This window comes from Astatotilapia calliptera, chromosome 1 (genome assembly GCF_964374335.1).
Source record: "Astatotilapia calliptera chromosome 1, fAstCal68.1, whole genome shotgun sequence".
Classification (NCBI taxonomy): Eukaryota; Metazoa; Chordata; class Actinopteri; order Cichliformes; family Cichlidae; genus Astatotilapia; species Astatotilapia calliptera.
This window is the reverse complement of record NC_137422.1, coordinates 29514818-29537772: the sequence shown is the minus strand read 5'-3', so window position 1 is coordinate 29537772 and position 22955 is coordinate 29514818. Positions and strand designations below refer to the sequence as shown.

General features: G+C 39.8%; 1 protein-coding gene across 1 annotated transcript in view; it reads left to right on the top strand.

Moving 5' to 3' along the window:
• The first annotated feature begins 8750 nt into the window (after positions 1–8750).
• LOC113024911 (ras-specific guanine nucleotide-releasing factor 1-like) overlaps positions 8751–22955 on the top strand; it is a 33527-nt gene continuing 19322 nt past the window's right edge. Inside the window, exons 1-5 of the mRNA XM_026172218.2 lie at positions 8751–9645; positions 14979–15085; positions 19741–19888; positions 20650–20742; positions 22622–22875. Coding sequence (XP_026028003.2) covers positions 9370–9645; positions 14979–15085; positions 19741–19888; positions 20650–20742; positions 22622–22875 — 878 coding nt within the window. The 5' untranslated portion in view covers positions 8751–9369. The remainder of the gene's footprint in view (positions 9646–14978; positions 15086–19740; positions 19889–20649; positions 20743–22621; positions 22876–22955) is intronic.

Below are 22955 nucleotides of genomic sequence, written 5' to 3'. Positions count from 1 at the left end.
TCTCTTTCTAAATGCTCTACTAACCATTGCAAGTTGGTGTACTCTGTTTACTGTTGCAGTGATTTTTCTAAAGCCAAAAATGACGAGCTAAAACACAAGAAAACTCTCACTGTACAACCAAATACATTCAGTTGTGTATTTTTTCCCCCCAAAGATTCTAACAAGTGCTAATTCTGTTTTACTCAATGAAACAGAATATTTGTTTATTATCTTGAACATTTTTTGTTGATTAAGTCACCTCCAATTAGGGATATAATATAATCTATATTTTGTACCTGTCTATTAATATTGTAGCGTCCTGTGTATGCACCCAGAGCGTTTATGTGAAAAGAAAATTTTCATATGACTGTATGCACTCCTGTAAAATCTCGTGTGAATCATGGGGTTTACTTAATTTTTCACATGACTGCAGGTTTGCTGTAGGTAAGTATTATGCACACTCTACTGTGTTGTGTTCTTATTTGATAATATCATTTCATTTACAGTTTTATTTTCTGGTGGTGCTTCAATTACCTCTCAGTTGTGTAGTTGTGGAATTAATCACAAGTGATTACAAGCTCCAGAATTAAGCTTACCACTTGTCACGGAAGGATAAAGCTCCATAGGCGCCCATGTTAAAATGTCCAACTTTACTTTAAAAAATATGTTTGCAGCCTGGTACAATGAACGATTTTGACCTTTGTGGATTGTTTCCCGTTCTGGCAACTCTGTGGAGAGTGAACATTTTTAATATTCATTCACCACATACTTGAGTTGAGGGTAGGTACTTTGATTGACAGGTGTCAATACGCAGCAGTTGTAACACACTGGTGTCTCCTAGGCCTCCCCTGGCTAACTGAAAGTATTGAACTTGACCAACTACCTGTTGGTCTCTTTCTAATGTAATTATCTGAATAATATGACTTGATTGTTCTGACTATTCAAGAGGTTTGTGCTTCAGTTTTGGTAAGCAAATGTTTAATGAGTTAGTTACTTAGTACTAATTAGCACAGGTGTGTTTATCCTTTAGTTCCATGTAGAGTACAGATGCAGATGACCAAGATTGTTAGTGTTAGCTAAAAAGCTAGCTTAGCACTCCATAGCACTTAGCACTCTGATCCATATGTGTTAGCTACTAGCTCTAGAAAAACAACATGCTAGGCCAACTTTTTGGTGGTTTTGTCACAATTTGATGCTGTGTGGCAGGCAGGAAGTAGGACCCAAATGCAGGACTAATGAGATGCAGAGGGATGAACTGAGGAAGGCAGCTTTATTGCGCTGAGAAAACATTCCATAAAAAATAAAAATAAAAATAAAAAATAGAGAAAACCAAACCAAATCTTGAACATGAAACTAGAAAACAAGGTAACGGGAAACAGTAGATTAAGAACAAAGAAAACCTGCAGCACAGCAAAAACAGCACTGAGAGGGTGTGGTACAACACAACAAATGGCAAGGGAAAACACAGGGCTTAAATACACAAGGGAGTAATGCGGGAATGGGAAACAGGAGGGAAACACAGCTGGGACTAATTAGACATAATGTGAAAAGGGGAAGCAAAACTAGATACACTTACAAAGGAAATGGGACCATCAAAGTAAAACAGGAAACACAAGACAGTAACAAAGATGCAGACTAGACACTGAGAAAAAGAGACACGACTGCCTGAGGAGACACAGGGAAGATGGAGCACAGATCACAGGAACAGAAACCAAGAGACTAGAAATGATAAATAATGAATTCAAAGTCTATATAATAATTCAAAATACAAAACACTGGGTCAGCGACCTAGGACCATGACAGGTTTACAGTGATTTGTATAAGAAGCACTTATATGTGGCAAGGTTATAATTCAAAAAAGGAGCTTATTAATCATTTTTATAAACGACCTCTGTCATATACAAATAGTTACTATAATATAAGAATTCCGATGGCAGTTAATTAGGAACTTTGATGTGTTTTGGAGCAGAAGGACATTAAGCAGCTAGATATTTTGACCCGAACGGACACGTGTGCTGAACTGAATAAGCAGCCACTTCCACATGCTGTTATGCATCACCGTGCTTCAGTGCCCTGCACTTGACCTTGTGCTCTCACTCTGTGTTTTACACACTGTTGGAACTGTGGAGCTTAAATGCCATGTCTCTAAGTATCTTCTTAACTGGTTAACTAACAAACACGGTTTTCACAAGAAAGCATTGAAACTCTGGAAAAAAATGTTCTACCACATATTTTATCTGGTCCAAAATATAATCAGCTAAAGATGTTTCAACGCTGACTATATTTTAATAATGAGCACATTCCTTCATGAGTCAGAATCCTCCATCCCACTGCCAGGACTATGTGTTTGTGCATCTATGTGGGTGATGGTGGATGGTGTCTGGAAGGGCAAGTGCACAAATGCGTGCATGTTCAGTAGCACACGAGAGCCCTATGCATGTGTCCTTGCAGCAACGTGCCATGGCAGATGCTGCCTCAAGGCGCAGCAGTGTCTCAAGTGATGATCTGTCTGTTGACCTTCAGTAACATTTGAGGATGTGGAAGCTTTCTTGTCAAGGACGGTGCACTCTTCGGGCTGATTGCCTTTCATTAATATGCCTCACCTTCAGATGTGCTATATGGCATTTGCATGACATTAGCATTTATCTTTGGGCCAGCCATTCTGCGCTGCAGCATTCGGAGCTTCTGTGAATGACACCTGTTAGACTGAGACCCAGATGCCTTTCTGGCAGGGTCACACTGTGCAGGTTTGCAGAGGGTGGATGAGGGTGGAAGAGAGAAGACAGACCATACTGAGGGCTGTCTTTTAGGACTGGTTGTTTTTGACATTTGTTAAAAGATAAAATTATTAAGGTTTGGTTTGTTTCTTCCTGGTTTGGCTCTATTTTCTAGGATTTCAGATTTAAATGATCTTGGTTTACCTGCACCAAGCAAAGATGTTTTCTTTTATTTGTCTGTCTGTCTGTCTGTCTGTCTGTCTGTCTGTTTGTTTGTTTGTTTACACCACATTGGGCGTTATGCTATCAGCTGTGCTGACAGTGTTTCAGAGCTGCGCAGTATTTTCAGGTGTCTGTCTGCTGGTCAGAAAGTCTCAGTCCAAGTTTCTGTCAGTTAAAACCTTGTGGGCAAAATGACAGATCCAAATATTCAGATTTGCTCTTTGTTTCAAATTATTCTTGTTCTGAGTCACATCTTTGTCCCATTTCTGTGAAGTCTTTTCTCAGTACTGTTACGCAGTGTGGCATCAGACATCATGACTCATTGTGTAAAACAGTTGAGCAAAAAAGAAAGGTAACATTAACTTTGGGGTGTAACAAAATTCCTTAAGCTTATTCTTTTTCTTTTTTTTTTTGCACTGAAGAAAAAAAGATGCTCTTGTATGTGTTCATTAACTAATTAACCTCAAACTACAATGCTCAAGAACCAACAGAAAATGTAAACAATAACAATGAGATGAATTCTCTAAAAAATGACATATTTCCTGTTTTTGTAGGTGGTTGTTTGTTTCTGTCTGAGCTCATTCTCTCTGTTAGTCTGAGTGCTGTTCGGCTTGAGGATGGTGCAGCCAGGTGGTGACCCTGCATGCAGTATCTGGCACACAGCAGAGCACGTAGAGATGGAGCCAGATCCCAGAGTCAGAGACCTGCCGACACCGACCAATCTGTCACCAAAGAGGCAACAGTGTCACTGATACAAACACTGTGGAAGGTGAAGGCAAACCTTTGATGTAGTGTCAGAAGAATGGCATATAACGCAAATGTCTTCAATTTACCTTAAAAAGTGTAAAATGATCATTTTCTGTGGCGTTATTTTACTGATTAAGAAAACAAATGGTCAGTAGAACTCACGGCTATGTTTAATAGTTAAAGTCAAAGCATTTCCACATGCACAGTGAAAAGACATCTCAAATGATTGGGACTAAACAAGTGTGTAGTCTTAAGAAAATCACTTATCAGGGAGGCTAATCAGAAAAAGAGGTTTCAGTTTGCTAGGGAGCTTAATGATCGGACTCTGGATCAATGGATAAATTCGGAAAGAGTCATGTGGTCTGATAAGTCTTGTTTTTCACTGTTCCATGGTGATGGGTGCATTAGAGTAAGAAGAGAGGTGGATGAAGTGATGCACCCATCATCCCTAGTGCCTACAAGCCTATAAAAACAGTGTTATGATCTGGGCTTTGGTCAAGGTTGAGCAACATTATGTGCCCAAAAAAATTAGGTCAGTTGCCTACCTCAAAATACTGACTACCCAGGTTTTTCCATCAATGGATTTCTTTCCTTCCCTGATGGCACAGGTATGTTCCAAGATAACAATGTCAGGATTCAGAGGGCTTGAATGGTGAAGTAGTGGTTCAGGGAGCTTGAGCCAAGGTTTGACTCTGAATGGAAATAAACGTTGTGAGATTGCACAAGCTTACTGAAACATCATGGTGAACACAAGCTGCTATCAAAGTTCATATTGAGTAACTATTTTTATATATAATAACAGTATAATCGATTATTCTTATAACTCACCATATTTCAAACCCTGACAATTAAACACAAAAAACGGTAGTTCCTAGATTTAACTGCCTCATTTCATTCTTATGGCAGAACAGCCCTTTTGAAGTTACCATTGTAACCTCACAACAAAAATATCCTCGTTCTGAGCCTGGTCAGAGCCTTTTACATTCAGTATGCTTGTCTTTTCCCCCACCTTTCAAAAATGTGCTAGGGTAATTCTCCCGTCACTGTACACGTTAACCACCACAATAAATCTGGAAAAAGTGTTTTCCTACTTGGATCAACGAAAGGTCTTAATCAATCTAATTATTGGTGCATCACAATTAAATATGGCTTTGCATTATCCATCCATTCTTTTCCGCTTATCCAATTTAGGGTCATGACGGGAGCTGGAGCATATCCCAGTTACTGTAGGGCAAGGCCTGCTGAAAGGTTATTTCAATTTAGAATCACCAGTTAACCCAACCCAACTAAGCGCATGTCTTTGGACTGTGGGAGGAAGTCTGAGTACCCAGAGAGAAACCAAGCAGACATGGGGAGGACATGCAAACTTCACACAGAAAGGCCCACCACCTGGCCTTTCCTTATATACATTATCTCACAAAAGTAAGTGCACCCCTCATATTTTTGTAAATATTTTACTATATCTTTTCATGGGACAACATTAAAGATATGACACTTTGATACAATGTAAAGTAGTCAGTGTACAGATTGCATAACAGTGTAAATTTGCTGTCACCTGAAAATAACTCAACATACAGCCATTAATGTCTACAATTGCCGGAAACTAAAGCGAGTACACCCCCAAGTGAAAATGTCCAAACTGTGCCCAAAATGTCAATATTTTGTGTGGTCACCATGTTTTTTTTCCAACACTGCCTTAACTCTGTTGGGCATGGAGTTCACTAGAGCTTCACAGGGTGACACTGCAATCCTTTCCCACTTCTCCATGATGATATCATGGAGCTGGTGGATGTTGGAGACCTTGCGCTCCTCCACCTTCCATTTGAGGATGCCCCGCAGATGCTCAATAGGGTTTAAGTCTGCAGACATGCTTGGCCAGTCAAGTACCTTTACCCTCAGTTTATTTAGCAAGGCACTGGTCTTTTTGGAGGTGTGTTTGGGGTTGTTGTCATGTTGGAATACTGTCCTGTGGCCCAGTTCCTGTAGGGAGGGGATCATACTCTGCTTGAGTATGTCACAGTACATGTTGGCATTCAGGTTCCCTCAATTAACTGTAGCTCCCCTGCACTCATGCAGCCACAAACAATGACATCCCACCACCATGCTTGACTGTAGGCAAGACACACTTGTCTTGGTACTCCTCACCTGGTTGCCGCCACGCACCCTAACACCATCTGTCCTGTTAGTCTGCCCTATGGTCTTGACCACTGTGCTGCAGCTCAGTTTCAGGGTGTTGGCATTATACTTATAGCCTAGGGCCATCCTTATGTAGAGCAATACTTCTTTTTTTCAGATCCTCAGAGAATTCTTTTCCATGATGTGCCATGGGAAACCTCCAGTGACCAGTATGAGAGAGGGTGAGAGCAATAACAGCAAATTCAAACCACCTGTTCCGTATTTGCACCTGAGACCTTGTAACACTAACAAGTCACATGACATGAGGAAGGGAAAATGGCTAATTGGGCACAATTTGGACATTTTCACTTAGGGGTGTACTCCCTTTTGTTGCCAGCTGTTTAGCGAATAATGGCTGTGTGTTGAGTTATTTAGAGGTGACAGCAAATTTACACAGTTGTAGAAGCTTTACACTGACTACTTTACATTGTATCAAAGTGTCATATATTCAATGTTGTCCCATGAAAAGATATAAAAAATATTTACAAAAATGTGAGGGGTGTACTCACTTTTGTGAGATACTCATACTGTATATAAAATGTATTGGTTACATAAAAAGGCTAAACCAGTTATACAAAATTGAGAAAATCCTGCATAACCTTTGAGAAAGACCTACAGTGGACATTCAGTCAGTAACAGAATAAAGGATGTCGTGCAAGTGGCACATTTATCCCACTGCAAAACCAGCAAAAACAATAGGATGCTGGTGCAGACAAAAATAGAGCTTAAACAAGGGAAGGTACAGAAGTTAGGTGAACAGAATCACAACAACTAAACTGCTAATATTAGTCTGTCAAATGTTTGATTCTATCGCCCCCTCCCCCTTATTTATATATCAGAGTTATACAATTCTCAGTTTTTCTGCACCAGTGACCAAAAAAGACATAATCATGCTCCTGTTTCATTATCTGCACTTTTCATTAACCCCATTTTTATCCCATCTCTGATAATGAACACATCTGACTTGTCTTTTTCACCATCAACCCAGAAACCCAGAAACAATATCTCAAAAAATCCTGTTGCACAATATGTCTCCACCTGTGGATGTCTCCTTTTTGAAAAATGCTTTTCGACTGGATAGAGTTGGTCTGAATCCCATTTAAGACTTTAACTCATCACCTCAGTCTTTCTAGTGTTTTACATTCCCTTTCCATTTTAACCCATCTATTATCAGAAGTGATAAAAATAATCTTTACTATCAGTCCCAGTCGCGGAGGAGAATCACCACCTCATTACCACTCCTGTCTGAGAGGCTGATTATGGGACGGAAGAAGCTCGGCAACAGAGCTGAGCCTGGGGCGTCCTAGCAGGCTTAGTCTGCTAATGGCTGCATGGGGTTGAATTGCAGCTCATCTCATTCCTTACTACTGGATCTCTCTCTTTCCACATTGCTGCCAATCTTCACTGCACCTGTTACCAAAAAGATAAAGAAATGAAATGCTTGAGAAAAGTGGAGTGTCCTCTTTCCTGTTCAATAAAAACAGCAGCAACAAGAGCAGCAGAATCTCACTCAATTATCCCCTGTTACCTCCCTGGATCCTTTTAATGATCGCACATAGACACTGCACTGTGATCCCACTGTCAGACACCCTGTGATGAAATAAACCATTGTGTGTGTCCTCGCCCCAATATGCTAATCCAGGATTAATTATGGGCCAACCCTAATGAGTATCTCTCTCGCCCTCTTAGATATGTAAATGCACCAGCAGTGGACAGTGTTGAGAGGCTTTTGTTAACTCAGTGTTTTATAAAAGGGGGCAGAACAGGATGAAGCAAGCCAAGGACAAAGGTTTCATGTTATTTCAAAAGATGGAAAACCCCCCAAAACAAAACAATTTATGTGAATTTGCAGTGATATGGAAAGAGCAGTGCAAGCCCTCAGCAAATCTGGCTTCAATTTTACCTGTGGGAATAAATTCAGGAAGAGCAGAGGCTGTACTGAAATTGTTAAGACACTGGCACATATGATATGGTTATTGTGAGGCTCTTCACCATCAGCAGCTGCCCGGCTTGCTGACATCGTGGATTCTGAACTTTTTAAACACTTAAGCAGGAAATGTGAATGTGGGCAAAGCCAGAGAAACTGTGCTCTCACAACACTTTCATTTTTTCTCTTTTCAACTTGGAAGATGGGGAACAGACAGACAGATTCACGTAGCAGTTATAGTTTTCTGTTTTTGTAATAAAAACAATATATAAATTGCTTTCTTTGCCATGCAGTTAGGTAAGTAGCTGAGAAGGTTAGAGCAAAATCAGTATCCCTCTTTTCACAGCTTATAACTATTACCTGGAATAAAAGTGCAGTGTATTTTCTTTTAGGGGAAACAGATATGTTCATAAAGTGCAAATCCCTTACACCTGGACTTAAACGCAACACCTGATTGAATATTCCCTGGCATGAGCACTATGCTTATAAACCCTCTGCATCCAGTGGTAGAGGATGAATGAAAATTCTTGTTGCATGCTCTCCTGTGCCTGCATGGGTTTCTGCTATCCAAAGACGTGCTTCTTAAGTTAAACAACGACTCTGCAGCTGTCCATGTGTGTGATTTCTGTCTCATTACATTATCCCTGTGATTGACAGGTGACCTGTCCAGAGTGTGGCCCACCCTTTCACCTATGACAGGTGGATGTCATGGATGTTTAAGCATTCTTACAACTTTTTCCAGACCACTTGCATTGCTCATGTTGTTTAAAACAGCTTTGTTTTCTCGCCTGTGGTTCTGTGCATTCTGTGTTATTAACAGTGCAAGCCAGTCTTCTTTGGAATAATAATAAATATTGCAATATTGCAGTATTACGTTATTGCATTACACTGATTCTACTACGAAAATGCTTTGAATTGGCTAAGCAACTGGATATTCAGCGGGGGATCAAGTGTTCCTTCCGGACTTTCTCGTGCTTGTGAGTTTCAGTGCACACACAGAAAGACGCTCTCACTGCATTAGTCGCGTGTGATATTAGGTGTGTACGTAAACGCGCGTGTGTGCGTGCGTGTTTTCATTCCTGAAAAGCCTCCCGATAAGCTTTGGGATTCTCGACGTGAATCCCGTCTTTCTCCGTCTGTGTTTATCCTCGGAGTTTCTGTCCAAGGCGCTGAAATTTGCAGCTCCGGGGACCGGTCAGGTGACTGCGCGTTCTCCCTGCGAGAGCAGGGTGCTGAGTGTGTGTGTGTGTGTGTGTGCGTGCGCGCACGCGCTCGGTAGACTGCACGCGGACACTTCAGTCCTCATCATGAGCGATTGCGCTCATGAGGAAGGCTTTTCTGAGAAGGCGTCGGGGCTACGGTAGTAGCCTAGGCTTGCAGCGTGGATAGGTTTTTGCAGCCGAGTGTGTGACTGACTCTTCACGCGCATCGTCTCTTTCTCTTTTCCTTTGGCTGTTGCAAAAATCAGTGCAGCAAGTGTGGATGGCCACACTGGAGTGGGCTGCTGCCCACCAAGTCTGACTGTGTTTCGGAGGTGCTGAGAAGGAGAACATGTAAGAATCCGCAGGCATCCCCGCAGATCCTTTCGGATTCTCAGCCAAAATGCAGAAAGGGATCAGACTCAATGATGGCCACATCACCTATCTGGCTCTTTTGGCGAAGAAAGACGGGACGAGGCGAGGTTGCTTGAGTAAAAAAAGCTCAGACAACACAAAATGGCATTCAAAGTGGTTCGCTTTGTTGCAGAATATGCTTTTTTATTTCGAAAATGACTCGAGCTCACGCCCCTCCGGACTGTACCTGTTGGAGGGATGTGTTTGTGACCGGGCACCGTCACCGAAACCGTCTCTCTCAGCGAAGGAATGCTTAGAGAAGCAGGTAAGATATTGATCGCACGGGGAGCCCCCTTAAGTCTGACTGACACTGTCAAGGCAGTCAGTCTCACTGAACGAATACACAGAGCGGTCCCCTCCTACTGTTTTCCCCCCTTAAAATCCCTTTGATCAGCTGGGCTCTGCGTTACAGCCACATTTATAACAGGAGGTATCGTGTAGACACTTTTCACCAGAAGATATCGCCTATTCATCACGCAAACAATTTCCCAGAGATGCTTTTGCATTACAGTTGACTTGACGTTTTAGAGTTACGTAATGGCGTCATCCTAACCGATTGATTTTCTCGATTATGAACCAAAATAGCCTCACAGCCTTCCTCCGAGGTTAAATGCACGAAAAATACCACGTCAACAGCAAACAAAGTTAGCAGAATTCACGCAAATATCTGCAAACTTTGCACATTATCTTAGCCTCCTCTTTTCTGTTCATCTGTTGCATCACATTTGGATGCAAGACGCTGTATTTTTAGACACCCCAAATGTTCCGGGAATGCAGCACATATAAGGAGTAAACTTAAACTGCATCCAAACTTTGTAGGTTGCCATCTTGCGGAGGAGAGCTGCCCCTTCCTTGTTGTTTTGACGTATTGATTTAATTCCTTGTCTTGATATTAATAGCATCCTACCTTGGCAACTGTGTCTCCCCGGTTTATAGCGGCTTGGCTCATTTGATAGCTCTCTCATTATCATGGGTTGTTAACGACGGCCATGAATGAAAACCAAACGATGTCCCAGCAATGCTTTTCTTTCTCAGTGCATCCCCCTATTCTTTTTTTAATTCCCCTGGCGTTTAGTGCCATGGATTAATATGTGTGAGGGATAAAAACAAAAAAACAGTTTACAGTGAGGGTTTTTATGCCTGCAACACATTCAGAAATAATTTTAGTGAGAGCGTAGTTTCCCATGTTGGAAGTGCTTTGGTGTTTTGAGGCAAACTGGTGCTGTATAAAAATATAAAAATAAAAACTGTGTATAAACGCATTTGAGCCAGAGAAGTGGTCAAGCTGCTGTGAGCTATGACTGCAGTCACCTTCTGAAATCAGCTCTGCCAGCTGCAGTCTCTTCTGCTTTCCCTGCAGCAGAGGGGATGAAGAACTGAAGGTAAAAGTCAAAATGATAGGCCATTTTATTTGTTCAGTAATCATATTCTTTGTTTATGAATAAAACAGATTCTGAATGTGATTTTGAACCAATTACACTGGAATTTTAAAAAAAAAGAACTAAAGCAAAAAATTCTAGAAAGTCTGAACTTTTGGTCTTGTGGATGTGTTCCACTTTTAATATATTGTATATTTGCACAAAAAAACTTTCCAGGAAGTAATTGTTGATAGTTTTGAAGATAGTTATTGTGAAGGTGGCGATTTTGGTGTTCAAGGTTAGGAGATAAAAACCTAAAGTGTTAGACGGAAAAAAGTGGAAACCAGTTAACATGTCTGTAAAAAGATTTGTGTTTTTCCAAGTTCAATAAAAATCTATAATAATAAACTGAAGAGGAAGAAAAGGCAAGTGAGGTAAACCTATACTGAACTTTCATAAAAGAAAATCTTCACGTCCTAAATATCCAAATCTTAAATTCCATGTGGCTATTTGGTGGCAAATGCTAAGCTTCACTATATTGTAACCAAAATGTTGCTAAATGATGCCTCAGAGGTCTTCTTTCCTTAGATAACCCTCCCCCAACAATCACAAAAAATAAGCAAACAAACAGAGGATCTGATCCAAAACACTGATAAATCAATTATGGAACTGCTTGGTTATATTTGCATGTGTGCCATACAATTTTTCCCATCCACAGTAAAAATCTGTTAAATTATTCACAATCTCTCCAAAAACAACATTGTCTGATATTGTGTTAGACTGGGATCACAGCCCTCTGTTGCAATAATTGTGTTTTACTGTATAGCCTCTAAGAAGAATAAATAAAGGATGGGAACAGGGTAAATCCATTATCTGTGAAATCCACAGCTTCTGCTCCAAGTACAGCTGTACCCAGTTTGCTGTCCATGGTGCTGAACTCAGCTGTCATATGTTCCTCAAACGCTCTTGCCCTCTGCTGTCTGCTGTCTGCAGGCAGAGGAGCCAGGATTGTAGGGGATACTACGAAGAATATATATATATATATATATATATATATATATATATATATATATATATATATATATATATATATATATATATATATATATATATATATATATATATATATATATATATATATATATTTTTTTTTTTTTAGTTATATTATGCAATTTAATCGTGAGGATTGCACAGCTGTGGGAAGAGGGGGTCAGCAAGAAAATTCAATATTGGTCATTTGTTGTTTAAAAGATAGAGACAACTAACCCACTTTTGAGGACTTGTTTGCTTTCGTTTCGTGAACTATTCAACTTTGTTTACTGCTCACTGTCTGTTCCCTTAAAACCGTATCAGGAGAAGAGAAATGCTCTATTCTAGGGGTGCAATATGTACTGAGTGACATCTCCGATGACAGCTGTTCATGCAGACTGCTCCAGTGAATTTATTTCAACAATGAATTAAATGAATTTGAAAGCCTTCACTTAGCATAACACAGTCTTCTGTTCCACACATGTCCCTTTGCATAATATGTGTCAGGAACATGTTCTTTCAGTTTTTTTTCTAACTGGCTTCTTTTCTTAGTTTAGCAAAACTATATACATATAAATTTTGAAAATGTATTCACACAAATATGTGGCCTTCTCTCAGTGTGAACAGCACACTTTGTAGTTTCCAATCAGTCATGTCTTTATGTGTCCACATGTGTAAATCTTGCAGGGCTCATTCTGTGTGCATGCTACTAAGTCTATATTTGCCTCTCGGTGTACTCCTGTATACGCCTGTATTGATCCATAAACTGAGAGACTGCACAGAAAAGGTGAAATGCGGACAGGGAGACTGATCGATTCTCAAGGTGTCTGTTGGCACACAGATTTCTTTTTCACCATCCTCACTTGGGAAAAACATAAAATGACACCTAAGTCAGCCAGCAGACTGCAGAGGTGGTCACAGACAATGGTGCTGTACAATCCTGACGTGGAAACTGGTTCATGTAAGGATTACAGCAGATTCCAGATTTCAGTGGTGTGTATGCATGTACTGTATGTCACCGACTGTGTGTCAGAGCTGCAGGAGAAATGGCCAGGAGAGCACTGGATCTTATCTGTGTGTGACAGGGAGAGGGACAATACAGCGAATAGATGCCAAGCCAACTGCCACCTTGCTGGGCTACAGCGCTTTTTATAGCCCTCACTCCTCAAAAAGGCAGAAGATCTTTCTCTGCCTCCCTCTCCGTCTGGCTCTCTGTTCTCATTGTGTTCTTTGGAGTGTTCTACTTTTTAAATGTTCTTATTCCCCATTTAGAAGGCGAGTTACGTTTAAGCCCACAGTTACTATGGCAACCCCTATTTGCATCTGAAAAAGTACATTTGAAGGGGCCAACAAAATGTGCAACAACATGCTTTGGCATTGTACTCCATTTAGCAAGTACAGCAAATATGGGCTTATAAGAAATGGGAGGTGAGTTTTCTTAGGTAGTGGCGAGTGCAAATGCTGGATGGGCTATATGTTTTCCTTTGTTGTTAAGAGTAATCAGCAATGGTGTTCCATCAGTCTCTGTGTATACTCACTTCATTGACTTTATGATGTAATCTGAAAATATAGGTCACACATTAAATCATCTATATATAAACAGCATGGCTTTGGCCAGTTTACAGTAATCGTGATAATCCACCTGGCAATATTCAGTGGACAATATCAGTGTGAATTGGCCAATTATATAAACTGAAATAGAATCTGTGGTCTTTGTGACAGAAATGTATACTGTAACGACTAAAGTCGGAGGGTTAAAACATTATTTAACCCTCCAACGTACCCTGTGTATGGGTGTAATACCATCCTGAAGAACACCACTAACATAAGAATAGAAATATTTTATCATAGGAGGAAGGTGCTTATCCTGAGCTAGCCATCGTCCATCCATTCATCCTCACTTTTGACTGTCTATCCAACTTAGGGTTGAGCATAAGGTGAAAGGTGGAACACAACCTGGACAGGCTGCCAGTCTATCAAAGGGACACCCAGAACTAGTTCATATTGATTTTGAATAACCTTTCCATCTAAGGGGACCAAGCCATGCCACCAAAAATACTGCTTGCAATGCATAACTGAACCACCCACCAGATCTCTTTGTTTTTGGGGTCAACAGTTTGGTTTTTCCTTTCATCCATCACCCATCTAGACTGTGTTTATGATACTGGCTATTCTTGCTATGATTTATTTATTTGAATGAGTAGCTGAATAAAAACATAAAAAAGAAGTCATTCTGTATTTTTGTGATTAAAACACGCCTTTAACATTAATCTTACATAAATATAACATTGTCTTATTTTCTGTATTCCAGATGGAATTTAGTTGCTTTGTTCACACATTATTTTAACAAGAGCTTACTTACTGGTTGTGCTGTCTCACTTACCAACAGATACTGTATCTTTGGCAAAAAAAACCAAACCCTGTAATGACTTGGATTTAAATATAGCCACCTAAAAGGTTTAACACAACAGCTCACAGGATGTGAGAGATGGGAAGCACATTACTGACAAAGGCCCGTTCTGCTGCTCGTCAGAAAATAAGGAACATTACTCTCATTCACAAATGAATTGCTCTTGGCATTTGGGAAGGATAAATGAAAAAAATCCAATATATTGGATTTGTGGTGGTCTGTTTACAATGCATCAGTGTTATATAATTTGATGTGTTTCTACTACAAATAGGTTAGCTGTTTAGTAGTGCGGTGACCACCACTCTGGTGATTTGAGGATTTTATCCAGTAAGCCTATTAGAAAACAATTGAACTGCATTCGCCATAATTACCATAACTCAACCCTATGATAATTGGTGAGAGTGTAAAAAAGGGGTGAGGACCCAGGGGTGGTTGTGTCGCTAAAATGCAGCCAAACCACTCGAACAAAACAAAACAAAACATGGCGTCAGTCAAGAGGCTTCCGCCAATTCAGAGGTGAGTTGCCAGGTTACAGACAGAAGGCACAAAGGCTTTATAATGAATCTCTCAAGACTTTTCCCTCAGGATCTCTCTCTCTCTCTCACTCATTCACACATACAGCACATGTATGCATGTATAAATACACCTTTAAGTAAAGTAAAATACAGATCAGTGGAAGTGGCTGCTGATTACTAGTGATTAAAGGGTAGCAACATACATTTTATAGCACAATAACAGATATCCTGGTTATTATATGCTGAACAAATATCTGACTCACTCACTATGCTTTTGTTTTCCCAGTATTATTTCACTGTCACGTTCAATCATGACAACCAGAAGGCTTTGGAGCTGCGCACAGAGGACGTCAAGGACTGTGATGAGTGGGTGGCTGCCATCACGCAGGCCAGGTAGCTCTCACACATGACCTTTTACCTACAGCTGTTTAGATAAGGATGTTCTGAGGGGTGGAGATCTTGATGAGAACTGTGCTTGTAACATCTACAGTCAATAAAGATGTGAAAATTTAGTTTGGAACTTATATAGAGAGTGTATAAAAAAGCATAAAAAGCTGTATCCTTTAAATGGCAAACAGTGGGTCACTTCTGTATCTGCAAAATGAATTCAACTTGTAGAGACATCTAGGAAAACATCCCTTTGTTCTTAATCAATTGAAAATGTTTGCACCATAACCACAATTTAGCAAACTAAGATCCCTTTTAGAGTCAGGGTGGATAAAGCATTATATGCTTTAGTGTGAGCTTACCTGACGAAGATGATGAAAAACAGCCAGCTCAAGGATTCACAAAATGAACTCCTTAATGAATGTGCAACATCATTTTGGCTCAGTCAGTCTTTTATACCATCTATAAAGTCAGGTCCACTATAAATTACCATGTAATTCTTGAATTTACAACTTGACAAGTGGAAACTGATAGTGTTTGTACTTGCAAACATAAAAATGGTCAAGTATGTTAACTACTGATATTTGTAAAGTGTACCAGCAGATTGGTTAGGATCCTAACAACAGTCATTAGTTACGATTTTTCCCTGTGTGTACCTGTAAGCTTGATGTGTGTTACAGAGTCCAAAGTATGTTGTTTTTTTTATACTATTATTATCATTATTATTATTATTATTATTATTATTATTATTATTATTATTATTATTATTATTATTATTATTATCCATTCCATCCATCCATTCGCTACCGCTTATCCTTTTCAGGGTCGCGGGGGGCGCTGGAGCCTATCCCAGCTGTCATAGGGCGAGAGGTGGGGTACACCCTGGACAGGTCACCAGTCTGTCGCAGGGCTAACACATAGGGACAGACAACCATTCACACTCAGATTCACTCGCACATTCACACCTAGTGGCAATTTGAATTATCCAATTAACCTATCCCCACAAGCTTGTGGGGATAGGTTATTATTATTATTATTATTATTATTATTATTATTATTATTATTATTATTATTATTATTTTGGCATGCTCAGAGGGTACATAGTAGAGACATAAGAAAGACACATGGCAGTAGGACAGCCTCTGGTTGAAATAACTAGATTAAGTAAAGGCTGAATGGTTTCTTGGCCAGGTCTACATTGAAAACAATATTTTTTAATCTCAACAGACTTTTTAGTTAAATAAGGGTTAAATAAATAAAGTAAATAAAATAGAAAGAATCCTGATTTGAAATCCGTGGGAAAACTGACAGTGGTACAAAAATAAGTGTTAAAATTAAAGCAAAAATTTAATTTGGGCCAAAGTTGGGCAATTTTTCTTAACTTTTAAATAAGATTTGACAAAGTTGAAATTACAGCTACTCTACATAATGTTGAAAATAACTGTCCCATCTGCAGCTAATCATCAGCTTTAGTAAGGGCTGGCTAGCTATCAGGTGTAATTCACTGTGATGAATAAATAAATAACAATTTCAGTTAGTGAAAATCATGCTGACTCGAACATAGGCCTGCTTACTACTAATACTGAACATGAAAAACTGTCTCCACTTATCACTAGCTATTAGTAACAAGTGGAGGCTGTTGGTCTGCAAACTTTTTGCATCAAAGATAGGCTTTTAACTTGGAAATCTACAGAAACCAATTTGCATTTGGAGTCAGTCTCAACTAGATTTTGGGGTTTTTTTTGCAGGGATTATGGTGTTACCTACATTTTTAACATAGGTTGCTGCTTGGTTTTTATTCTATTAAGTGGGCATAGAATAGATTTTTCTCTGTATATCTGATGGAAAATGCAAGTGCTATGACTCAGTGTGCCGCAAACTATCATTTGGACCCTTTTGGGTTTGTATTGTTGTATGATTGCTTGTTAATTTGTAATGTTAAAACAACACAGCGGTCATACTATAATGAGAGTAACACATGTATGCATGTATGTTACTTATCTCCTTCTAGATGATTGGACCTTTGAATAAACATTTCCTAGGGAACTGTGAGTGCCACTTTACCAGTTTTACTGATAATTTACGACACCAATTTAAAGTATTAAGTAAATCAATAAAAAACAAAGTGGTTATTAATATTGATTCTTGATTTATGGAGTCCTCACATGTCTAATGAGTGAAATGGCCACTTATGATGAGGGCACAAAGAAGGTTAATGAAAGCAAAACAATACCATCACTCTAAATGTCAACAGTTTGCAATTCAGTGACAAAAGGTCGACTGATTAGAGTCATTGAAGATTAAATTGATTAGTGCACCATCAAGGCAGCAGCACTTACTGTAACACTGTAATAGCTAGCAAGTAAATAAGACTTGTATTAAGGTATCTCAATTAAAATTTTCAGCCGTTCCTGGCATGTAAATGCCATGGGGCTTGAGTATTTCTGAATTACTCTTTATTTATGGTTAACAATCTGCATTGTTAAAGTTAGTTAAATTTGTGTTTTTCGAATTGTGGCGCAGGCCCCTGAAAGTTTAGTCAAGAGAAAAGAGGGGAAAATATGGAATTTATTTATTTACTTTTGGAGAAAATATAAAAGAGTTTACCAAGCTTTATTGCATTAAAACGAGACAAAAACTGTGGTACAGTGGGGCAAAAAAGTATTTAGTCAGCCACCGATTGTGCAAGTTCCCCCACCTAAAATGATGACAGAGGTCAGTAATTTGCACCAGAGGTACACTTCAACTGTGAGAGACAGAATGTGAAAAAAAAAAATCCATGAATCCACATGGTAGGATTTGTAAAGAATTTATTCGTAAATCAGGGTGGAAAATAAGTATTTGGTCAATAACAAAAATACAACTCAATACTTTGCCAACAAAGGTTATGTTACAATAACAGAGGTCAAACGTTTACTATAGGTCTTTACCAGGTTTGCACACACAGTAGCTGGTATTTTGGCCCATTCCTCCATGCAGATCTTCTCGAGAGCAGTGATGTTTTGGGGCTGTCGCCGAGCAACACGGACTTTCAACTCCCGCCACAGATTTTCTATGGGGTTGAGGTCTGGAGACTGGCTAGGCCACTCCAGGACTTTCAAATGCTTCTTACGGAGCCACTCCTTTGTTGCCCGGGCGGCGTGTTTTGGATCATTGTCATGTTGCAAGACCCAGCCTCGTTTCATCTTCAAAGTTCTCACTGATGGAAGGAGGTTTTGGCTCAAAATCTCACGATACATGGCCCCATTCATTCTGTCCTTAACACGGATCAGTCGTCCTGTCCCCTTGGCAGAAAAACAGCCCCATAGCATGATGTTTCCACCCCCATGCTTCACAGTAGGTATGGTGTTCTTGGGATGCAACTCAGTATTCTTCTTCCTCCAAACACGACGAGTTGAGTTTATACCAAAAAGTTCTACTTTGGTTTCATCTGACCACATGACATTCTCCCAATCCTCTGCTGTATCATCCATGTGCTCTCTGGCAAACTTCAGACGGGCCTGGACATGCACTGGCTTCAGCAGCGGAACACGTCTGGCACTGCGGGATTTGATTCCCTGCCGTTGTAGTGTGTTACTGATGGTGACCTTTGTTACTTTGGTCCCAGCTCTCTGCAGGTCATTCACCAGGTCCCCCCGTGTGGTTCTGGGATCTTTGCTCACCGTTCTCATGATCATTTTGACCCCACGGGATGAGATCTTGTGTGGAGCCCCAGATCGAGGGAGATTATCAGTGGTCTTGTATGTCTTCCATTTTCTGATGATTGCTCCCACAGTTGATTTTTTCACACCAAGCTGCTTGCCTATTGTAGATTCACTCTTCCCAGTCTGGTGCAGGTCTACAATACTTTTCCTGGTGTCCTTCGAAAGCTCTTTGGTCTTGGCCATGGCGGAGTTTGGAGTCTGACTGTTTGAGGCTGTGGACAGGTGTCTTTTATACAGATGATGAGTTCAAACAGGTGAACTCATAGGTGCCATTCATACAGGTAACGAGTGGGGGACAGGAAAGCTTCTTACAGAAGACGTTACAGGTCTGTGAGAGCCAGAGATTTTCCTTGTTTGAGGTGACCAAATACTTATTTTCCACCCTAATTTACGAATAAATTCTTTACAAATCCTACCATGTGAATTCATGGATTTTTTTTCACATTCTGTCTCTCACAGTTGAAGTGTACCTCTGGTGCAAATTACTGACCTCTGTCATCATTTTAAGTGGGGGAACTTGCACAATCGGTGGCTGACTAAATACTTTTTTGCCCCACTGTATATGGGACGTTTTAGAGGTTTGCAAGTGGGGCATGTTAGAAAACACCTAAACTGAGTAAGATTTAACTAAAACACCTGCCAAACATTTCTTTTGACAGGACATTTTCAAGGCCAGGTTTAGGCAAGCTGAACATAATTGACTGTATTGAATATAGGCCTTAAATAACATGCACGTGAACAGTTTAATTATTGCTCACACAAAAGCATCCAACATATGGAGTGCTATCCCATCAAGTATTTAAAGACCTGGTTGTGTAAGTAAATCCTGCACTTTCTGAGGATTTAAGGTCCGTGTTCCAAACATATGCTGATCAGAGGTCTGTATTTGATTTGATAAAGCTATGGAGAGCCCCTGAAACATGCGTTAATGAGGTCTTTGCGTGTGTGTCTGTATAGTTACAGGAACCTGGCTACAGAGCATGAGACCCTCATGCAGAAGTATCTTCATCTACTCCAAATAGTGGAGACGGAGAAAACGGTTGCCAAGCAACTTCGACAACAGATAGAGGATGGGGAAATCGAGATAGAGCGACTGAAATCAGAGGTAACTTGCCTTGTAATTTCATGCTAGTAACACAGTACCTGTATATGTGTGATGTGTGTTTACTGGATAGCATACAGAGAGAAGCGATCAAAAACAGGCAGGCTGAGAGGATAAAGTGAGAATGTGGTCACAGGACAAAGGTCATGACCCAGATTCCAAACCACAATGTTCTGAGTTCATGATGAGCTTTGTAGCTTGCAGTGCCCCTGGGATGTCCTTGTTAGAGACTCTGTAATGCTGTTGAGTGTTTTGTATCCTAATTATTCAGTCTAAACTAAATCAAATGCACCTCTCTTTAATGTGCTAATGGCTAGCTTCAGCTGAACCAAATGTTTTCAATATGCATGAATCGGCTTTTGTTGCACATGATACTGGAGTCTGTGGCTGAAAAACATGATCTACTATCTCACTTTTCACAGCTAAAGAGTGTTCTAGTAATGGTGTTTGTGTTATTTTGTTTAATTTCAGTCTTTTATCAGAAGTTTTGTATTCACATGCTGTGTATAATGGAAGCAAATGCAACAGATTTGAATGAAATACAAAACTGGTATTTTGATGTGTCTGGTGCAGTTTCTGTGTTTATAATTCCTTTGAGCCAGCTAATGGATAGCTGGACAAAAAGTAATTCAAGAACATGAACTGAGATATTAACAACCATAGTGAAACATATTTCGGAATAAGAGATGATCATGAGTAGAGTTTATCTGGCCACATATTATATTCCTCTTACTGAGTCCTGTACTGGTTATGATGAATTTCAGATTGCTGGACTTCTGAAGGACAATGAGAAGATCCAGTCAAATCCAGAGGTGCCCCCCAGTGAGGATGATACAGAGATCAAGAAGATCAAAAAGGTGATCTGTATCAGTATTGCACAGTTTTAAAGGGTAAAGCCTGACTTACCTTTTTTAATCAAGAAAACCTAAATTAATGCAAAGATGCTAAAGGTAAAGCACTGATGATCTTTTCCAGTAGGGATGTTGTTCATTTCTGAAACAGATTTTTGACATCTTTGGGTACCTGCAGTTTTTTAAAAAAAATCCTAATAAATTCAGGGAAGCTCACACTTGATCACGCTAGATCACTGCAGTCATCAGCTTCTTTTGTCCTCAGTTCTACTGAGGAGCTGCCTGATCTGAATTAAGGCTGGAGAGCTTGGAAAGCTTTGAAATGTTAGTTACTGTACAGCTGGAAAAGATGATGACTAATAGTCAGTTGAACATAGTTTGCATAGAAAATGTTGACTTGTCTGGTAATATTTGCTATTTCCTATTTCCTAAGTGGTAGAGAAACCGTGAAACTTGTGATGCAAACTCAAGATGGACATTGTTCACCTTCAAAGTAATAGTTCCATCATGTAATATATGTTGGTTTCATTGTAAGGCATAACTTTTACTTTGAAAGTAAATGTTCTACATTTCTGGGTTACAGTACACTTTTCAGAGTTTCAGCGCCACTTGGTGAACAGATGGGACGTGTTTGTGGGCAAGTTGGCATCTTCCATGTAAACTATGTGTAACTGCACAAATCTGCTAGGAACCAAATCAATCACAAAGATTTATTTGGTGCTCCACTCTTTTTGTGACTGATTTCACCTCCAGCCTCAAGCAAACATTTACCACCCAGTTGGGGAATAAACATTCTACCTCACTTACCAGTCTATAGATGTGAACCAGTGCAATAATTCAATGTGGGCCCCTCCCACCAGCATTCAGCACTGTAAATAATCTGATCTCAAGCCAGCAGAAGTGGACACAGTAGGCTGGTCTGCTAGCTAGTGATGGTAGTTGAAGTGACTATATTGTACATGTACAATGACAATAAAGATCGATTCTATTCTATTCTATTCTCAAGTATTTCTCTCACACAGCTAAGGCTAGCCTAGCAATGTTTAGTAAATTAAGATTATATTTAACTGTTATTATCTGCTGATATTTCTATTTTTTCTTCTTTTTTCACTCCTCTTACACTTTGAGTGTATGCATACCACTTTCGACAGAAGTGAGTCGAGTCAGGTGGGGTACTCTGAGGGGGGTCAGGTCTCTCCTACTGTCAGTGCAGACTTTGCACATTGCCACTGGCATAGTTCCCTGCCTTTCCTGGTGGAAAGCAACGCCTTTGACTGAGGCATTATTTAATTTGAACTTACCTAATAAATGGACACGTCTAAACTTGCCTTGACTCATGTTTGCTCAGTTTGGGGCAGCACTTACAAGATATAAACTATATATAGATATAAAGATATATATACATATATATATATATATATATATATATATATATATATATATATATATATATATGTAAATTATAAGATCATTATTTTGTGTCTTAATGGAAGGCTAATTATCAAATATTTTAGCATTTTGTGAGTTTGGTACAGTTTTTGGCACCTTTTGGTCTCTACTAAATATAAAATTGTTTATCTGGCTTTTAATCACAAAAAATGTTTAAGCATCTTTAACGGCAAATTATTAGATCCACTTTTCTGTCTATTTTTTGTGCTGATAGTGTCGTCAGTGTAACAGCTATGAGCAGAAACACGACATCACACACATTTGATTCACTGCATAACTCAAGGTGCTTTATATTATAAGATAAAGACTATAATAATACAGAGAAAACCCTATAAAAAAATCCACGGAAGTCATGGAAATCCATTAAAACTCAAATCTCCAAAATTATAAAAAATTGTGTTTTTTTTTCAATGTTTGATAAATCTTTTTGTCACAGGTCCAAAGTTTCCTGCGAGGATGGATTTGCCGCAGGAAGTGGAAAACTATCATCCAAGACTACATTCGCTCGCCCCACGCTGAAAGCATGAGAAAGAGGAACCAGGTGGTGTTCAGCATGCTGGAAGCCGAAGCCGAATACGTCCAGCAACTCCACATCCTGGTCAACAACTTCCTGCGGCCACTCCGAATGGCCGCCAGCTCCAAGAAACCGCCCATCACCCACGATGATGTCAGCAGCATCTTCCTTAACAGGTGGCTGGTGGTCATGCTGTTTGTGAGAGTGGTGTGACTCGGCATGGCGGGAGCTGCCAACATTTTTGGACAGCAGAAGG